Source organism: Mus pahari, chromosome 1 (genome assembly GCF_900095145.1).
Source record: "Mus pahari chromosome 1, PAHARI_EIJ_v1.1, whole genome shotgun sequence".
Taxonomy (NCBI): domain Eukaryota; kingdom Metazoa; phylum Chordata; class Mammalia; order Rodentia; family Muridae; genus Mus; species Mus pahari.
In genome coordinates this window covers 16933702-16951442 of record NC_034590.1, presented here as the reverse complement: position 1 = coordinate 16951442, position 17741 = coordinate 16933702, and the positions used below count along the sequence as shown (strand labels likewise).

General features: G+C 49.6%; 1 protein-coding gene and 4 non-coding genes across 9 annotated transcripts; all 5 read right to left on the bottom strand.

Moving 5' to 3' along the window:
* Positions 1-588: 588 nt before the first annotated feature.
* C1H19orf48 (chromosome 1 C19orf48 homolog) lies at positions 589-6130 on the bottom strand. Of its 5 annotated transcripts, none has more exons than XM_029546820.1 (7): positions 6060-6130; positions 5453-5631; positions 4591-4634; positions 3345-3402; positions 2864-2902; positions 2579-2610; positions 589-2293 (listed from the first exon to the last, which is right to left on the bottom strand). In XM_029546820.1, the coding sequence occupies exon 7, from the start codon at positions 2231-2233 to the stop codon at positions 1379-1381; it is 855 nt and encodes a 284-aa protein (XP_029402680.1). In that variant the 5' UTR covers positions 2234-2293; positions 2579-2610; positions 2864-2902; positions 3345-3402; positions 4591-4634; positions 5453-5631; positions 6060-6130; the 3' UTR covers positions 589-1378. The 5 variants fall into 5 exon arrangements, with proteins under 5 accessions (XP_029402680.1, XP_029402684.1, XP_029402681.1 ...); XM_029546824.1 differs by having other exon boundaries at positions 5453-5618; positions 6060-6073; XM_029546821.1 differs by having other exon boundaries at positions 5453-5618; positions 6045-6069.
* LOC115062970 lies at positions 2368-2460 on the bottom strand. Its single transcript, XR_003842866.1, has one exon. It is a non-coding gene; the product is annotated as a small nucleolar RNA SNORD88 (small nucleolar RNA).
* On the bottom strand, positions 2699-2788 carry LOC115062967. The gene has a single exon (XR_003842863.1). It is a non-coding gene; the product is annotated as a small nucleolar RNA SNORD88 (small nucleolar RNA).
* Positions 2982-3071, bottom strand: LOC115062968. The gene has a single exon (XR_003842864.1). It is a non-coding gene; the product is annotated as a small nucleolar RNA SNORD88 (small nucleolar RNA).
* LOC115062969 lies at positions 4706-4796 on the bottom strand. Its single transcript, XR_003842865.1, has one exon. It is a non-coding gene; the product is annotated as a small nucleolar RNA SNORD88 (small nucleolar RNA).
* Positions 6131-17741: the final 11611 nt, after the last annotated feature.

The window sequence follows — 17741 nt, the reverse complement described above, 5'->3', positions numbered from 1 at the left end:
CCCGGTATTCTTATTGGTAGAACAGATGGAGATAGGGAATCTCCCAGGGTATTGTCTAAGGTAGCCAGTGTCTTTGCAAGCTTCATACTTACCACTATGCTAAGCCCTCCCTTAACTCCTCCTCCTAAGGAGCAGCCTACCAGCAGCCACCTTGTCATTGCCATCACCTGGAGCCCCATGCCCATTGCCTTGTGTTCATCATTCCCCAGAGCCCCCCCCCCCCAACACTGGGAAAGCCAATAGGTGTTCCCTGTCTTGAGAGGTTTCCTATCTGGGGGAGGTACTTCAAGACCTAAGACTCTAAGGAAGCTAAGGAGCATACCCTGGAACCCAGGTACAGCTTGAACTAGAGGATCTGATTCAGGAGAATCAAAATAAACCCAAATCAAACGCAGGCTCTGAGGCAGGGGATAAGGCCAGCCAGTGGCTGTGACCGGCCCCCACCAGCCCACCTTTCCTCACCAGACCGCTGGAGTATCCTCTGGAAACAGGCCAAAGGTGGGCAAGTGCGCCTGTGCCTCACCTGCCCGGGACCCAGCTCATCACCCAGATTCTACCCACGCCGGAACCGAATCAAACAGCACACCCTACAGAGGGCAATGAACCAGCCATTTAATAGAAACTCACGAAGGCAGAAGTTCCAGGGCTGCCCACCTCGCCCCTCCACTAAATCCAGATCTGCATTGGCCAGGGGCCATCTGTGCAGCCAGGGAGACCAGACCCAGCTGGAAGGTGCTTCAAAAGGGAAGGGCATGGTTAAAAGAAAACGGGGACAGGGTCCCCAAAGCAAAATCTTTACAAAAGGGGGTTCTTCTTTCCCCAAAACCAAAGTGTCACATAAGCTCAAAATAAAATATAAAGTAAAAATGCTGCATTAGAAAAGTTTGCAATGTTAAGCCTTTACAATAGGGAGACTGGCCCTAAAGTGTCAAACATCTAGTAAAAGTCCATGGAAGTACGGCCTATACCTAAAATACTATGTAAGTGTTGCATTGAAAAAGTAAAAAATTCAAGATAGCCTGTATGGAGTGCTTTGGGGCCCATGTGGAGGCAGAAGGGTGGGGATCCTGATGTGGCCACACATCTTAGCATGGCCTTAAGCTCCAACTCAAGGGGATTAATTCCAGGGCCATAAGCACCCTAGATTTACAATCATTAGCCACCTGCGGCTCACTTTCCATATGGACGGTGTGGCTAGGAACATGCACACTTCTCTTTGGGGCAGCCGAGCTTGGCATTAAGTGCTGTGGGGTGGGAGTGTGGGGACGGTGCTCCCCAAGCTGCTTCCTAGCCACCTGGGTTACAGGCAGCCTCTCGGCAATTCATCTTCCCACCTTCCACCCTGGGTCTAAGTGTCCTCTTGATGTCAGTCCAGGACTTAGTCATGACGCACCGGCTGCTCTTCCCCACAGGCCTGGTCGGAGTAAGGGGGTGGTGGGGGCTGCTCCTCGTTCAGCCCATAGTTGGGGTGGCCACGACTGCGCTTGGCTTCTTTGATGTAGAGTTCTAGGAGTACCTTGGTGGGCTGTCTGTCTACTTGCTCCCGGGGTACACCATGGCTGAGCAGCCAGCCTAGGAGGTCCTTACGAGTTGGGTTGGGACCCAACATGAGCTTGGTGCGGCCTGGATGGCTCTGGCGCCAGAGCAGGCCCACATCAGCAATCGTCTGGATCTCCATCACAGCCTCCAATACTGTCATGCCGCGTACCAGCAGGCTGACCAGTGAAAGCCGCAGCTCAGAGGGTGCTGCTGTGAGCAGGCGCCGCTGCAGGCCTTGAGTGAAGGCCACATCCTCTGGGGCCAGGTCCACGGGCCCCTCTGGGTCAAGGTAGATCCACTCAATCATGCCCAGCTCGCGCACCAGCTGGATACCTTCCTCCATGGTTGTCCAGGGTCTGAAGGGTAACTCAGTGGCCTCAAAATGCAAGGAGGATTCCCAGCGCTGACGCCAGGCCTGCAGCAGCCAGCTCAGTAGTGTCTGGCAGCCAGCCCCCCGCAGGGCCTTGCAGCGGTAGTTAAAGATGGCATCGTGGGTGAGGTCACCCAGCAGCCCCAGCTCCCCAGAATTCAGGGACAGGGCAGGGCCTCCCTGGTCATACACCCGCAGGATCCAGGTAACCATGAGCTCATTGGGGTTCTGCTTGAAACGCCGTGAGATAGCCAACAACTCCGTGTATGTGTAGTAGCGGTCCCCCCGGCCTATCTGGGTGGGCACCAGCACTCTCTCGGCCATGGCCCTCACAGTCTCAAGGTAAGAATAGCAAGAGGGCTAGAAGCAATGCTGTCGCAGAGGCTGCAAAAAGACATAGGGCAAGCTGGTAGGTGAGACAAAGGGCTACACTCCCACCCAGCATCCCCCTAGAATGGAAACCCCTCAGACTCCTGGATGTCAAAGGTCCTGGAGGCACAACGTGTCACCATGGTGGTCAGAGCCCAGTGCTACATACATCATGGGGGTTCCTAAGAATGGTACAAGATGTCTTATAGCAATCTGGTCTAGCTTCTTCAACCACACTTTTCTGTAAACCAAGTTCATGTGATTAGCATTAGACTCCTACTCCAGTCTTTCTGCTCTTACCTGAAGGGAAGTAGGCTGTTTGTAGAAACCACCTAAAGGCAGGAAGGAGAGGGGATAGAGATTGGCAAGGGACACGAAGACCATGGCACCCCCCCCCCAATTCATTCTTCCTTGTAGTCAGGACCCCTCAGACCCCAGGGTGTCAAAGGTCCCTGAGGGCACCATGTCCTCAGGATGATCAGAGCCCAGTGCTAGACATCACGGGGGTCCCCAAACACACACACCGACAGCACAGAGTCTAAACTGAGTTGTTTGCACTAGCACTTTAGGCAGCCCTCTGCTTACCTGGAGGGAAGCCTGCTTGTATGAAGGAACTGCCTCTGTCTGTTGGCAAGAGAGAGAAGAGAAAGGCTGGTGAGACTCACAAAGACCACAGCTTCTCCAGCTACTCCCTTTGTAGCCAGGGCCCCTCAGACCCCAGGGTGTCAAAGGTCCCTGGGGGCACCATGTCCTCAGGATGGTCAGAGCCCAGTGCTAAACATCAGAGGGGTCCTGGTAATATTAATACCCTCCCTTTCTAAGGTCCTAGGGACATGTGAAGTCCCAAGGGGGACAGTATAGTCCAGTGTTCAGAAATCCACCTAAGAGAATGGCTGACACTTGGTTTCAGAGAACCCAGGACCCTTAGGGGTAACACTTCCCTGTTCCCTTGCTTAAGACAGTCTATGTGGGCAAAGCTGGCCCTTCTACTCCAAAGATGCTCCTACCTCCCAAGGTAGAAGATTTCTGATACACTCTATACCCTCCCACCCCCAATCTTACTCACTTATTTTTGGATGTAGCCCAGTCTGGATGTTAACTCAGGATCCTCCCGCCTCAGCCACCTGGAATGTTGGGATTATAAGCAGGTGCCACAATTACCCCTCAACTGTCCACACTGACCTGCATGCTGTAGACAGACTGAGGTTGCTGTGCCCTGGGGAATGTGGGGCAAATGAGACAAGAGACTGGTCTTGGTCTCATGGCTCAGCCCTAGGACTGTTTGGAATTTCCAGGGTATAGTGAACATGTCCCTAAGCGGCTTCTGCCCTTCTTCCAGACCTGTTTCCCCCTAAACCAACTCTTCAAGCTGCCTGAGTTTGAGGTCAGCACCACTGTTCCACCCTGCAACTTGGGGAAGAAATGACACCTGCCTCAGACCCTGGTGAGACGTGGTGAACTCATTTGCTTCAAATACCGACCCTCTTCTCCACCCAACAGTCTTGTTATATAGCACAGGCTGGCCTTGAATCCAAACTATAGAAAGTAACTCCTCTTCAGCTTTCAGTACTTTTTCAGCTCACATCTTTGCCCAGTCTACAGAGACTCCATGTGTTCAGTGCTACGCAGAACGCCTGGTTACTAGCCCAAGCCCAGTATGCTCAGACAGAAAACATCTTGAGGTCAACAGCAGAGCCATTGTTGTTCCTGTTCCCAACACCCAAGAAACAAGGAGACATATTCTTCTAGAGCTGGGAACTTGTTCTTTTTTAGATAACACACATGCCTGTCTTCTGATAAAGCTTGTTATTTTAATAATGGAACCTATATAAATTCAAGGTTCTTAAAAAAAAAAAAAAAAAAAAGTATCTTTTTTTGTACAAATTATTTGCTAGGCCCTAAGCGATGCTCAAAGGTACATTGTCTTCAGTCCTCAAATCCAGTGGGCAGGCGCTAATGCTGACATTTTGTTCTCTCTACTGAATTTGAAAATTTGGTCCTTTCTGCACCTTACCCAGTCCTTACTCTTAGAAGATAGAAAATACTGCCACCTTCTCTATGTAACCATACAGAGGTCTTAGGCACCTGCTCCATTCAGCACCTAGGATTATTGAGGTGGCTCACTGACTGGTATGGAGTTATGGAGTTGGTCTGGGATCTTTACCAACACCTGACTGATCCCATTTAAGTTAAGAGTTTTAATATGTAATACCCTATAATTTCTGATTCATTAAATCCAACTTATAGAAAGCAACTAAAAAGGAAGGCACACTATTTTAGGTGTGGACAGATTAAAAAGTAAAGGTTCTCACCACAGTAAGATGACGATGGATGGCTATGTGGCTTCAAGATACACCTGTAATACCGAAAGGACTTGGTGAGGGTTATGTGTGGGGACAGCCCACAGGTACAGAACATCAAATTTAGAGGTCCTCAGATCTCCAGGTGTCAAAGGTCCTGGAGGGGCACTGTGTCCTCAAGGATGTTTGGAGCCCAGTGCTAAACATCACAGGAGCCTCAGGCCTTCTGCAATGCCAAGGCTACTTGCCTTCAGGGATGGTGGCCAAGCTAACACAATAGAAAAGATTGACAAACACAAAATCCAATAGATGCTCCAAGTTCCCCAGTCCAGTAGAGATTCCCTATGGACATGATGTTCTCCTGTCTTGGCTCGTAACCTTGAAAAACACAACCTGCAAAGACACACATCCTTCTGAAGAGCCTGGTGGGAGGACTAAGGGGGTTCTACAGAGCAAAACGCGAACAAGCAAAACCCTGCTGAGATTTTGTATATAATATATACATACATATATATATAAATAAATTAAAAAAACAAAAACAAGGCCCAGTGACTTACTCAGCCAGATTTGAACCAGCCTGTGAAAGCTGTCTGGGAGATGACTTAGCAAGGAACACAGAGAGAACAGTAGGATCCCAAGAGGCAAGAGTCTAATCAAGTGTGATAATGGCACTGACCAGTAAGTAGGCAGAAGAAGATTGGTTTAGAGGCAAAGGTGTGGTTAAAATATTTTGGGAGAAATATGTAATTTACTTGAGTAGCTGAGACGAAAATGCTTGTACCATCAGGCCCAACAAGACCATCGTGTAGCCACTGTATTAGTACTCTTGCAGGTGAACAAAGGCCTGGCTCCCTTCCTCCTCGGCTACTCCTACCTGCTGCTCCGAAGCAGTCCAGTCCTCCACGTGCACTCACTTCCGCCTTGGTAACTCCGTATCGTGTATCTGCCCCTACACCCCATCCTCCTCCAGCCCTCCTGTGTTCTAGGTTGCACAAAATTGCCAAAATCCCACACGGGGGAGGGGCAGTGGTAGAGATTTCCTACGGAGAGAACCTGCAGGTAGCACGGGGCCGTCACTGGGAGGAAAGATTCTATGTCACACACACGCCCCCCCCTCCCTGTCGCCTAAAAAGCGGGAAGATGGCGGACAAGACCCGCGACGCGAGCAGCAGAAATGGCGTAGCCCGGCTAAGGCAAGACAAAGGAAGGCCTGGCCCGGCACCCCAAGCTCCACAGACCTGGCGAAAGGCATCGTCCCGAAAGTACCCGCATCCGCCCCTTCGAGAGACACCCAGGTTCCAACCCGAGCGCGCCCGCGGCCCCAAGCAGAGCGCCCTTGAGCCCGTCCGCGCGACAGGTACGCCCGTGACCAGGCCATGGACACCTCGGGACACGCGCTTCCCCGGGCGCAAAGCAGCACCACAGGCTGGAAGGCACCGAGGCCAACACCGTGGGAAAAAAGACACCGGGACAGACCTCACCTCACACGCGATCGCCACGGGCGCGCGCCACCGCCGCGTGTCCCCATTTATAGCGCGCGCCGCCCGTCAGTCCCACCCATCGCGCTCGCAAGGCCCCGCCTCCAGCGGCCCTAGGCCCCGCCCTGCGGTAGCCCACACTTACGCCTGAGCCGGGGGAATCCCGCTTTCACGGTGGCAGAAAGAATAAACGTCTGTTGCCGTTACGACAGTCCCGATCAGGTGATAAGGTATGTTGTTCCCAAAGAGGATGAAGAGGATGAAGGACATATCTGAAAGGTTCTTCTGTTACTCCCGTCAGGCAGCTCTTAGACAGCTCCCAAGGAGAGGGCGGGACGAGAAAGCCCCCACCGGAAGTCCCCCGGCTTGCCAGCGCGGCTTGCTAGCTCCTCTTTGCTGCAGAAGCTGGGGTGGGTGGGGGACGCTAAGAAGGGCTCAGCCGGCCGTAGTCGCAGCCGCGGCGCGGGAGGCAGGACCAGCACAGACTGGCAGACTGTTAGGGAACCAGGGGCGTGGTGTAGTTAGAGGACTGGGTTCTGTGATGTGCGGGACGCTAGGGCGGAGAGGCGGGGATTCCCTGTGCCAGGAGGGCAGGTTGGGTCTGGACCCCTGGGTGTGAGGGAGGGTGGATGAGGGCGTGAGGCTGGAGGGCTGGACTACAGGGTCTGAAATCTGGAGGCTGCGATAGGGACTGCTGGGTCTGAGGAAGGAGGCGGAGGGCTGGACCCCCGAGGTCTTGGGGATAAGGGTCGGGCTTCTGAATTCTTGGATGAGCTGGCGGTGGGTCCTCAACCACAGAATTCATAGAACTTTTTTTTTTTTTAAAGTCTGCACCTCATACCAGTTCTCTTTTTCTTCTTCGATTTGCCCTCCAAATAGTCTTCCATGTTACACTCTTTAAGCTCTAGATTCCTTAATGTGACCTGAGCATTCTTTGTTTAGCTGGCCCTCTGCTCATTAGGGCTCTTTCTCGTGCCACGGAGGAGACTGGCCTTGGAACCTAGTGGTCCGATGTAAAGGGAAAGATTCTTCTCTTAGGGCAACGAGTTTCCATTATTGCTGCTGGCTCACACCAGAGGAAAGTCAACGGGTTCATGAGACAAGGCCTCTCTATAGAACAGGCTGGCCTTGAGCTCAGAGAGCTCCCTGTCTGCGTCTGTGCTTGGCTCCTGTTACCACACTGATGGTTAATATGGTCAACTTCTCCAAATCTGGTGTCACCTAGGAAACAAGCCTTTGGAGCATACCTTGTGGAGAGTTAGTATAGGTTAGCTTAGCCCTCTGAGCATGCACAGGTTATCTTAGTTGGATTAGTTGACCTGGGAAGGCACACCCACTATTGGGGAACCGTGGGCTGCATACATGGAGAAAGCTGAGCGCCAGTGCAAAAGTCCCTCTGCAGATGCAGTGTGACCAGCAGCAATAATGGAAACTCCTGCCTCCTTGACCCTCACCTTACCTCTCCTGAACTGCACTTTGAACTGTGAACCTGTCCCTGTATGTGGCGTTTATCTGGGTGTTTTATCATAGCAACAGAAAAATAAGACACCTTTCTCTCCCCCCCCCCCCGTAGCATGGACCCCCCTTACCTTCATCTATGGGCACATACTTTGCATCCGTCTGCACAGTACTGAGACCGTGTTCATTTGATCACTTGCAGATCTAGTATAAGACATAGAGTTGCTCAGCTCTATTTAAAAATTTGCTTGGGGAATGTGGCTCAGTTGGTAGAGTGTCTGTCCAACGTGTAGGAAGTGTTGGGTTCATCCCTAACATTAAACCAGGAATGGTGGTGCCCACCTAGAATGCCAGCAAGAGACTGAGAACTTAGGTCCCATCTTGGCTACATAGTGAGTTCCAGACCGGTCTGAAATACATGAGAACACATCTAAATTTTTTTCTTTGAAAATAGAATGTGCTTATTTTAGATTTATGTGTACGAGTGTTTTGCTCACATGTGTGTGTGCTTGGTACTCTTAGAGGTCAGATGGGAGTGTTGAAATTGGAGTTCTGGGCATTTGGAAACCGCCACGAGGGTTTTGGGGATCAAGCCCTGGCTCTCTGCAAATCTTAACAGCTGAGCCATCTGTCCAGACCCTCGTGACTTTTTTTTTTTTTTTTTTGATAATTATACAGTTCTTTTTTTCAAATTTATTTTTATTTTCATTTGTGTGAGTGCATGTTCGGGGGGGGGCATATGCATATGTATGAATGCAGTACCTGCAGAGGCTAGAAGGGCAGAGCTGGAGTTGCAGGCAGTTGTGAGGCATTCAATATGGATGCTAGGAACTGCACTCACTCTTCTGGGAAAGCAAGCAGGAACTCTTAGCCACTAGGCCATCTGTCTTAGGGCTGTATTGCCTCGAAGAGACACCATGGCCAAGGCAACTCTTATAAAGGAACACATTTAGTTGGGGCTGCCTTACATTACAGTTCCGTCTCGTCCACTATCATCATGGTGGGAAACATGGCAGTGTGCAGGCAGACATGGAGTTGGAGGAGCTGGGATCTACATCTTGATTCACAGGCAGCAGAAGGAGCCCGTGTTCCACACTGGGCGGAGCTTGAGCATAAGAGACCTCACGGTGAAACCTGCCCCCCACAGTGACACACTTCTCCAACAAGATCACACCTACTCCCACGAGGCCAACCCTCCTAATAGCACCACTCTCACGGGCCAACATTCAAACACGTGAGTCTCTGGGGGTGGGGGGGGGCTATCCCTAGTCAAATCACCACACCGTCTCTCCGCCCTTTGATCACGCAGTTCTTGGTTATGAACTTTGTAGATAATATTATGTGGTCATATCAAAAGGTTGGATCTGTGTAGTATATCATTGCCTCTATTCTACAAACAAGGAAACTGAGTCCCAAGTGGCTCGGTTTTGCTATGAGTCATGGGGGTAGTCAGGAACAGTCTCCAGACCTGTGCAAGTGAGCAAAGGGGCCCTCGTTTCCCTGCCTGGGACACGGTAACCCTTCCCCATTCATCAGAGGACTCTTGGCCCCACACCTCCCTCCCCAAGCTCAACACTGAACAGGCTTGTGTTGGGGGCCTTTGGGAAGAAGAGAAAGGGGCGGGGAGACTGGACTGCAGGAAAGGACGGGAGGGGAGCTGAGGATATGAGCAGGATTTTCTCAGAAAAGGTGAGGTATTGAGGGTGGAGCCAGGGAACAGTGACGCACACCTTTAATCCTACCATTCAGAAGGAAGAGGCAGGCCCATCTCTGCACTCCCGCTAGCCTACTCAACACAGGCCCTGCCTCAAAAACAAACAAACCACGACAGAAAGTCAACTGTTTAACAAGCTTAAGCAACTTGTGACCAGGTGGCAGTGACTCACGCCTTTAATCTCAGCACTCTGGAGGCAGAGGCAAGTAGATCTCAATGAGTTTGAGGCCAGCCTGGTCTATAGAGCAAGTTTCACGACAGCCATGGCTACACAGAAAAACCCTGTCTTGAAAACTAACACACACACACCCCAAAAACCCATCCAAAACAAAACGAAACCCTGCCATTTGTTTACTGAGGACCCTCACCCCAGTCTCTTTTCCGACCTTTGATGTTTTACAGCATCCCTCTTCTATCCCTCTACTTAGGAGGAAAAAGATGGACAAGGTAGGGGGCAAGGAAATATGGCAGTTCTATGAAATGCTTTGTTCAACATACAGAGCCAAATAAAGAAATATCCTGGGCATAAAATATTTTTCTTTAAAATATAAATTAGTATTCTGGGTTGAAGGGAGTCAGAAGTTACATAACTTGAGTATGGGGGGGGGTTGTCAGGCAGTTGACAGCCATTGTTAGTTCATTGTCATGTCTTAAGACCATATGGCCTGGAGTGACAGGATAGACCAGAAGTTGATGTAGTTCAGATAGGAGAAGAAACCTGAGAAAGAAAGAGGGCAGAGAACACAGAGGTCAGTGAGCTAGCTAGCCTCACCTGGTACCTACACCCTCCTCACACAGACCCTGCTCCATCCTTAAACCCCAAATCAACTTCACCCTCACCTTGTCCCTAGCCCTGACTCCAAGCCCAGTCCCATCCTCCCTGGCCCTGTGTGAAACCCTATCCCAACTCCCAACAATGCCCACAACACCATCTGCACCACTGAGCCCAGCCAGACCAATCATGAAGAAGAAGAAGACATTGATCCAGGCAAGGTAGAAACTGCTTCCCAGGGTGTAGGTCATGCCTTCCTGTAGGAACTTTCGGGCTTGCATCAGATAGAACAGGACCCCCAGAATGATGTTGATCCCTGTGTAGCACAGAACGGGTGTGACTTCCTTCCCCACTCCCCCCAGGTGTAGTCACAGGCTGTGGCTTTCTTTAAACTGGTTTCTTTAAACTCCTTATGCAGCTGAGGGTGACCTTGAATTCTTCCTGTCTCAGACATGCATCACCATGCCATGCTCAGTGTATACAGTTTGGGGATGGACCCTAGGGCTTTGTGTCCTCTAGTCAAGTGCTCTATCAGCTGAGCTACATCTGCAGATCTCTTTTTTCTCTTCCTGTAACTTCTTCCCTCTGTTTCTCTTTCCATTTTCCTTCCTTCCATTCTCTCTCCCTCCTTCACTTCCTACCTTCCTTTTGGTTGTCATCATTTGGAGATAAGATCTTACTCTATTTATAGCCCAGGCTAGGTACTGGACTCATTGTGTAGTTTAGGTTGCCCTTGAACTTGCTGATAACTTGCTCTAACCTCCCAAGTGGTCGATTGCAAGCATGTGCCACTACATTGCCTCTAATGTCTTTGATCTCCAGACCCTAAACCTCCACCCTTGGATTCCTGACAGGACCCTGAAGTGAGACTTCGTTAGGTTTTGGGACTCAAAAGCCCGGCCTCTTACCCTGCCTCTGCCCCTTACCTTAGAGCAGTCCCTTGTGTGTCTGAGCTTCAGTGTTTTCATCTCTCCAGTGGGTATCACCACCAGCTCATCTTTGAGGGCCATCATGAGGGTGTGTGGTGAGTGATGAGGGTGTGTGGTGAGTGGTATGTCAGGACCCATTGTAAACCTCAAAGACGGTGACAGATTCTCATTATTATTGCCTCCTTAATGTTGAGAATCTGGAGCCACAGAGAGAGAATTCAATCATTTTAGATAACTTGAATCAATAGGAATTGAAGATAATTTGCGGAAAGGGAAAAAAAAAGAAACTCTTATTCAGATTGGATAGAACTTGCCTTTTTTTTTTTTTTTGAGTTATTGGAAATAACACAAGATGTTCAGTTAAAATAGAATTATCTGACTGCAAATGCCTCATTTTAAACTAAGGCATTTTCTATTAATTGTGGCCTATATTAAAACAATTATACATAAGATTTATTTTATTTTTATTTATTATTATTATTGTTTTGTTTTGTTTTGTTTTTTGAGACAGGGTTTCTCTGTATATCCCTGGCTATCCTGGAACTCACTTTGCAGACCAGGCTGGCCTTGAACTCAGAAATCTACCTGTCTCTGCCTCCTGAGTGCTGGGATTAAAGGCGTGCGCCACCATGCCCGGCTTATTTTATTTTTTTAGTTATGTGTGTGTGTGTGTGTGTGTGTGTGTGTGTGTGTGTGTGTGTATGGGGTGAGTGTTGGTGTGCACAACTGCTTGCAGTGCCCAAAATGACAGAGGAGGGCAGTAGTTCCCGCTAGAGCTGGAGTTACAGGCAGCTGTGAGCTGCCATGTGCCTGTTGGGAGCAGCACTCCACTCTCCTCCAGAGCAGTGTGTGCTCTTAACCGCCAGTTGCCTTTGCGGTCTCAACAATTATATTAGGACCATTAGGAGTGTGCTGCCTTCAACCCAGCAGTAGGAAGCCTGAAGCAAGAAGGTGGCTGGGATTTCTGGACAGCCAGGGTTGCAAGGCAAGCCTTGGTCTCAGAAACAGACACAGTGATAATATAGCAAGAACTACCAGATGAAGCAGACAGGAGCCAGTGACTAGAAGACAGAAGTTACATGCTCTTTGTTTTCAGATTGCTGTGTCTTCAGCACTGCTCTCTGTCCTCAGCACTGCTCTCTGTCCTCAGCACTGCTCTCTGTCCTCAGCACTGCTCTGTCCTCAGCACTGCTCTCTGTCCTCAGCACTGCTCTCTGTCCTCAGCACTGCTCTCTGTCCTCAGCACTGCTCTGTTCTCAGCACTGTTGTTCTTCTACAAAAGATATTATATGATAGAACTGGTAGTTATGGTCATTTCCTTTGAAAGACAGGAGTACAACATCACTTGTTGCCTAATTAAAATGTCCTCAACTTCTCCCAGTCTGGGTATGTGTGTGGATATGAGATGTTCTATCAGCATGTCAATTTTGTATTGCTCGGGCGAGGCTGGGAGATTATCTCAGTGAGTGTTAGGTATCAAACTAGCATGACGTGCTGCCCTCTCTCTATCTCAGTTATCCTCAGACCTCAGCTTCCTGAATGCTGGGATGTTAGACCTGTGCCACCATTCATGACTTCTTTGAAGGGAGACCACATAGAGTACCTCGTTTACGTATGCCCAGAGTCTTAGACCTACCACTACCCTATGTGCTTTGTATGGACCCTAGAAACTTGTCTGGAGGTTTTAGCAGGGGATTTCCAGTTATTTATATGACCTTGACCAAAGAACCGACCTTATCTACTGGGTAAGGAGGAGCACCCACAGAGGGGTGAGGAAGGAAGAGGGTGCTTGCCTAGCTAGTTAGATTAGCCGGAAACATCATGGCGCTCAATGTGGTGACAGAAGTCACCGAGTTAATATTTTCTAATTGAACACTCCCTACATTTTCACACAGCAGAAAATATTATCTCCACTGGGCTGAGATGTGGCTCAGTTGGTAGAACGCTCGCCTAGCATGTACAAATTCCTGGGCCATGCCCAGCACCACATAAACATGGCATGACGGCACACACCTATTATCTCAGCACAGGAGGAACAGAAGTTCACGGACACACTGGACACAGTTGGCTACATAGATATGAAGATCAAGGTCAGCCTCAGCTATATGAGACCCAGTTTTTTAAAACAGAAAAATGAAAAGTTCCACTTGGAGAGATGAAGTAGCTTGTGGAAAACTGGGACAGAAGTCCACATGGAGCTGGTATGGAGGTTGGGGTCCAGGAAGTGCTGGCGATGAGAATAGGTGGAAGGTGTCCTTGGGTTTTTGTTGAAAAAAGAGGATGGGGTTGAATTGCTTGGGATGGGTTTCAGAGGGAAGTGCCCAGCTGGTAGGTTGGAGTGTGGACTGAGAAGGAGGTGAGACTAAGGTTGGACTGGGACTGAGGATGAGGCTGAGCTTCTCAGAAGGACAGGGTTGGGTTGGCCTTGAGACAGTCATGGAGGGGAATGAGGCTTGAGGCCAAGTTGGGTGTTGAGATTTGTGAAGAGGCTGTGGAGAGTAAGGTATTCAGGATGAGGTGGGGGTGGACCAGGTGTCAGGGAGGACGACTTAGGGTTTCGATTTGCTGGCAATGACATGAGAGCTAAGACAGTGAGGCTGTTTTCACGGCCAGAGGCATCATGATGGCTAGAGATCTGTAAGGAGCTGGGGATGAGGGTGAAGATGGATCTGGGATAGGCTGAGTATAGAGGGGATGGGGCTAGCCTTTGTGATGGGCACCCATGGGAAGCATTGTAGTAACATACCTGTCAAGAGGCTGCAGATGAAGAGAGAGAAGTCCATCAAGGGCAGGTTAGTGCTAGGGAAGAATATAGTGCTGATGAGACCCATGCACACACAGAAACTCATGACACCGGAGATGAGGAGGCAGGCCCAGGCCATGTCCAGCAAATCTGGGAAAATAGGAGAATCAACAACCCTAGGCCTGTGCTGGAGATGGCTTAGCAGTTAAGTGTGCTTGCTGCTCTTCTGGAGGACTGAGTTCAGTTCCCAGCACCTACACTGGTGGCTTACGATCACCTCCAGTTTCAGGGAATATGATGCTTTCTTTGGCTTCCGTGAGAACATGCACCTAATGTACATAACACACGCACGCACGCACACACACACACACACACACACACACACACACACACACACACACAAGATTTAAAATAGGTGGTCATGGTGGTGCATGCCTCTAACCCCAGCTGTTAGGAAGCAGACGAAGATGGAGCTCTGTGAGCTCTTGGTCTACATAGTGACAGCTTGTCTCCAATAAATACATCCTTAAAAATTAAGATGGAAAGGTGGAGAAGTGCCTGACATCAACCTCTGTTACAACCTCCACCTGTGTAACATGCAGAGACGCAGACAAATACAGGCACAGACATACAGACATACGCGACCCCCCCCCCCCAGGCACACACGTACTATTAGAGGCCATAGTAGGGCATCAGATTGCCTAGAACTGGAGTTACAGGTGGCTATAAGCCTTGTAGACCACCCAGGATTGAATTAAGAGCCAGGAAAATGAAACAGATGCTGACTCACTGCAGGTGAAATGTACCCTTCTCTCCCCAAGTCGCTTAGGTCATAGTGTTTTATCATAGTAATCGAATCCCCTACTAAGATCGTTCCTGAAGAACAAAACCTGAGTTGTCTTCTGGCGTCCACACACACAAGGACACACAGATGCATTCGCATGCACACACCAGCTGCTCTTAAAAAAAAAAAGGGTATTGCATGCATCAGATCTGGCACGTGAGGTACACTTTTTGGTTAGTGACATCAGGCTCTTGGTCATGAGGACATTGTGTGGGTATCAGCGTAACCTCAGGGGAGAACTGTTCTTGATGTTCTGTGGGACAAGGAGGAGACCTGGATCTCTGGAGGGGTGAGGACAGGGCCAGCCTTACATGCATTCTTATCATATTCATTCATGCAGGAGATGTCAGGGCAGCGCATGAAGAAGATGGTGTCGATGGGGATGGTTTGGGGGCCAGCAGGGTCCCCTGGGGGTACTAGAGGCACCTGGAAGTGGATCCAGGGCTTCCACAAGGCGATAAGGCTGAGCATCACCATGCCGGCCACAGTCAGCACCAGGCTAAGGTGCCTGCTGATCTTCTTGGCTTCGAGCAACAGCCTCCAGCCTATGGGAAGCAGTGTCCAGTATTTGCTCTGAACCCTGTGACAGATCATGTAACTGGCGTCAGTCAGCAGGAAGCCCATCTACCCTATCTAGTCACCCACAATCCTTCAAACCCTTCAAATCTGAGAAGCCAGACTTGGTGGCACAGGCCTTTAGACAGCACAGACGACAGAAGCATGAGGGTCTCTGAGCTCAAGGCCAGCTTTGTTTACGTAGAGAGACCCCGAGACCCCCATCTCAACAAAAACAAAAACGCTTATCTTTTATGTTCACCCAGGTATTCCTCTACCCACCGCTACACCCCTAGTTTCAAATGCAGTTGTAGAACTCCAGGCTGGAATAGGGCCCCCTGCCACCCCCACATCCTTCCTGTACTTACCTACTATAGTTCGTTATAGTAGAAATGCTGGACAGTTTTGAGGCGCTGCCTAGCATACTGTGATTGGACAAAGAGTCATCTGAAAATTCTCTGAAGCTGTCCTTGGAGTCCCAGACAAAGGACTCGAAACTTCTGATGCTGGCCTGTGGGCTCTGGGTTATGGACGGGGGGACATCCACACTGGGCCGCATTTGTTTTCTGCTGGGGCTATATGACTGGGGTGTGAAGGAGTGGCTTTCAGTTTCAGTTTGTGAGCTGCGAATTTCTGACTGGGCACTGGACAGGGTATGAGAGCTTAGGATGCCGAGCCGACGATTATGGTTAAGGGAAGAAGACTCTCTGGAACTGAGCCATCGATTGTAGGCCACAGACTGTATGTCTTGTACATTGGACTGGGAACCCTGAAGAAGGGTCTCTTGAGTACTTAACCTTCGAGGGAGAATGGTGGATGGGGATGATGAACTCAGTGTACTAACCCTGCGAGGGAGAAAGACAGATGCTGGTGGTTCCTGGATGCTAACCCTTCGGGGCATAGGCGTGGACGATGACGGTTCCACGTTGCTTAATTTACGAATGTGGATGATGGGCAAAGGAGTTTGCGTGATGGCCTTCTGACCTTGGGTGGCATCTAAGAGGTTCGAGGTCACATTCAGAGAGTCTTGCGTTTCATTTTGCCTGCTGTTGGGAGCTGCTGTCTCTTTGCTCTGGAGGTCAGAGGCGTTCTGGTCCATGTTGAAGAGCAGGATGGGGTTAGTCTCTGAATGTACTCAGTTTGCATCAGCCTCTGCTTCCAGGCACTCCCATGGCTTCCTGGATATTTGTCAGTCCGGCTCTAAGACTATGTGTCCCTCTATCTGTGGCTCCAGCTTTCTGTTTCTCTGTCCCTAGACAGCACTCAGGGATTTGGGCTAGGCAGCAGCTGGGGGTGGGGTGCGTTCTATGACAGTTGGAGGGGTTCTAAGAGGCTGCGGTTGGCCATGGCCTCAGACTCCACCATAAGCCTTTGTGAGTGACCCTGCTGTTAGGGCTGGGCTAGTGGGACTGGATGGAGTATGGATTGGGTAGGACAAGGTAATGCTGGGTTAATGAAGGGCTGAGCTAGGCCTGGCTTGGTCAGGGTGAGGCAGGACAGAGAGTCTGGAAGGCGTGAGATCTGAACTCATAATTCCTCTTACCTACTCATGTCTTCTTGTCAATTCCCAGGGCTGCTCTGAGCCATTTCTACCTTTTGTTCCCATATTTGCCTCCATGCCTCTCTCTGCTTCTTTTCTTTCTCATCTGTTTCTCTTCCTTTCACCCTCCCCTGAGACCTCACACAAGACTAGGTCTGCTTCTTGCTTTTGAAGACTTCCAGTCTGGGGTTGTGGGGGGAGGAGAAAGACCCAGTCACAATTTGGTGAGGACTAAGGTAGGCAGGCAGGCTTCCCAAACAGGAGGCAGTCTCGAAATCCCTTTCCCAAGGAGGGTATGATGATACATGTCTGCATTCCCAGCACTCAGAGGCAAGAGGATCACCCTGAGTTTGAGCCCATTCTGAAAGTTTGAAAGAAGCTGTTTCAAAATAATAACAAAAACAACAATGGAAAACATTCTATTATTTCCCCAAACTTTCATTTGATGAAGTTTAGAGGATTACTCACACATTTTATACATTTATTATATAAATACCTGCATTGTTAGATTTTTTTTACATTCACTTGTTTTAAGATTTAGTTATTTATATTTTTATTTTATGCATATTTGTGTTTTGCCTGCATGCATGTTTGTGTGAGAGTGTCAGATCCTCTGGAACTAGAGTTGCAGACAGTTGTGAGCTGGGAATTGAGCCCAGGTCCTCTAGAAGAGCATCCAGTGCTCTCAACTGCTGAGTCTTCTCTCCAGCCTCCATTTATACTTCCTTGTGTGATGTGTGAGTGCTTATGTGTCTGTATGTGCACTATGTGCTTGTAGAGGCCAGAAGAGGGTGTCAGGGTCTCTGGATCTGGGCTGCTAGGTAGTGAGTACTGAGAGCTGAAGCCTGACCCTTTGCAAGATCCATCCCTGCTCTTAACTCTGAGCATACTCTCCAGCTCCTACATTTGTGTGTGTGTGTGTGTGTGTGTGTGTGTGTGTGTGTGTGTGGTGGTTGAGAACCACAGGGAATGTGTGGAAGTCAAAGGATAAATTATGAGAGTCGGATTTTCTTCCACCATGTGGGTTGTAGGGACTCTGAGGTCAGGTCATTAGCCTTGGTGGTAAAAGCTTCCACCTGGTTTTTTTTTTGTTGTTGTTGTTGCTAATTTTTATTATTATTATTTTCTTT

Coding starts and splice junctions, on each gene's coding strand:
- C1H19orf48 (XM_029546820.1), bottom strand. CDS start 2,233: ATGGCCGAGAGAGTGCTGGTGCCCACCCAGATAGGCCGGGGGGACCGC.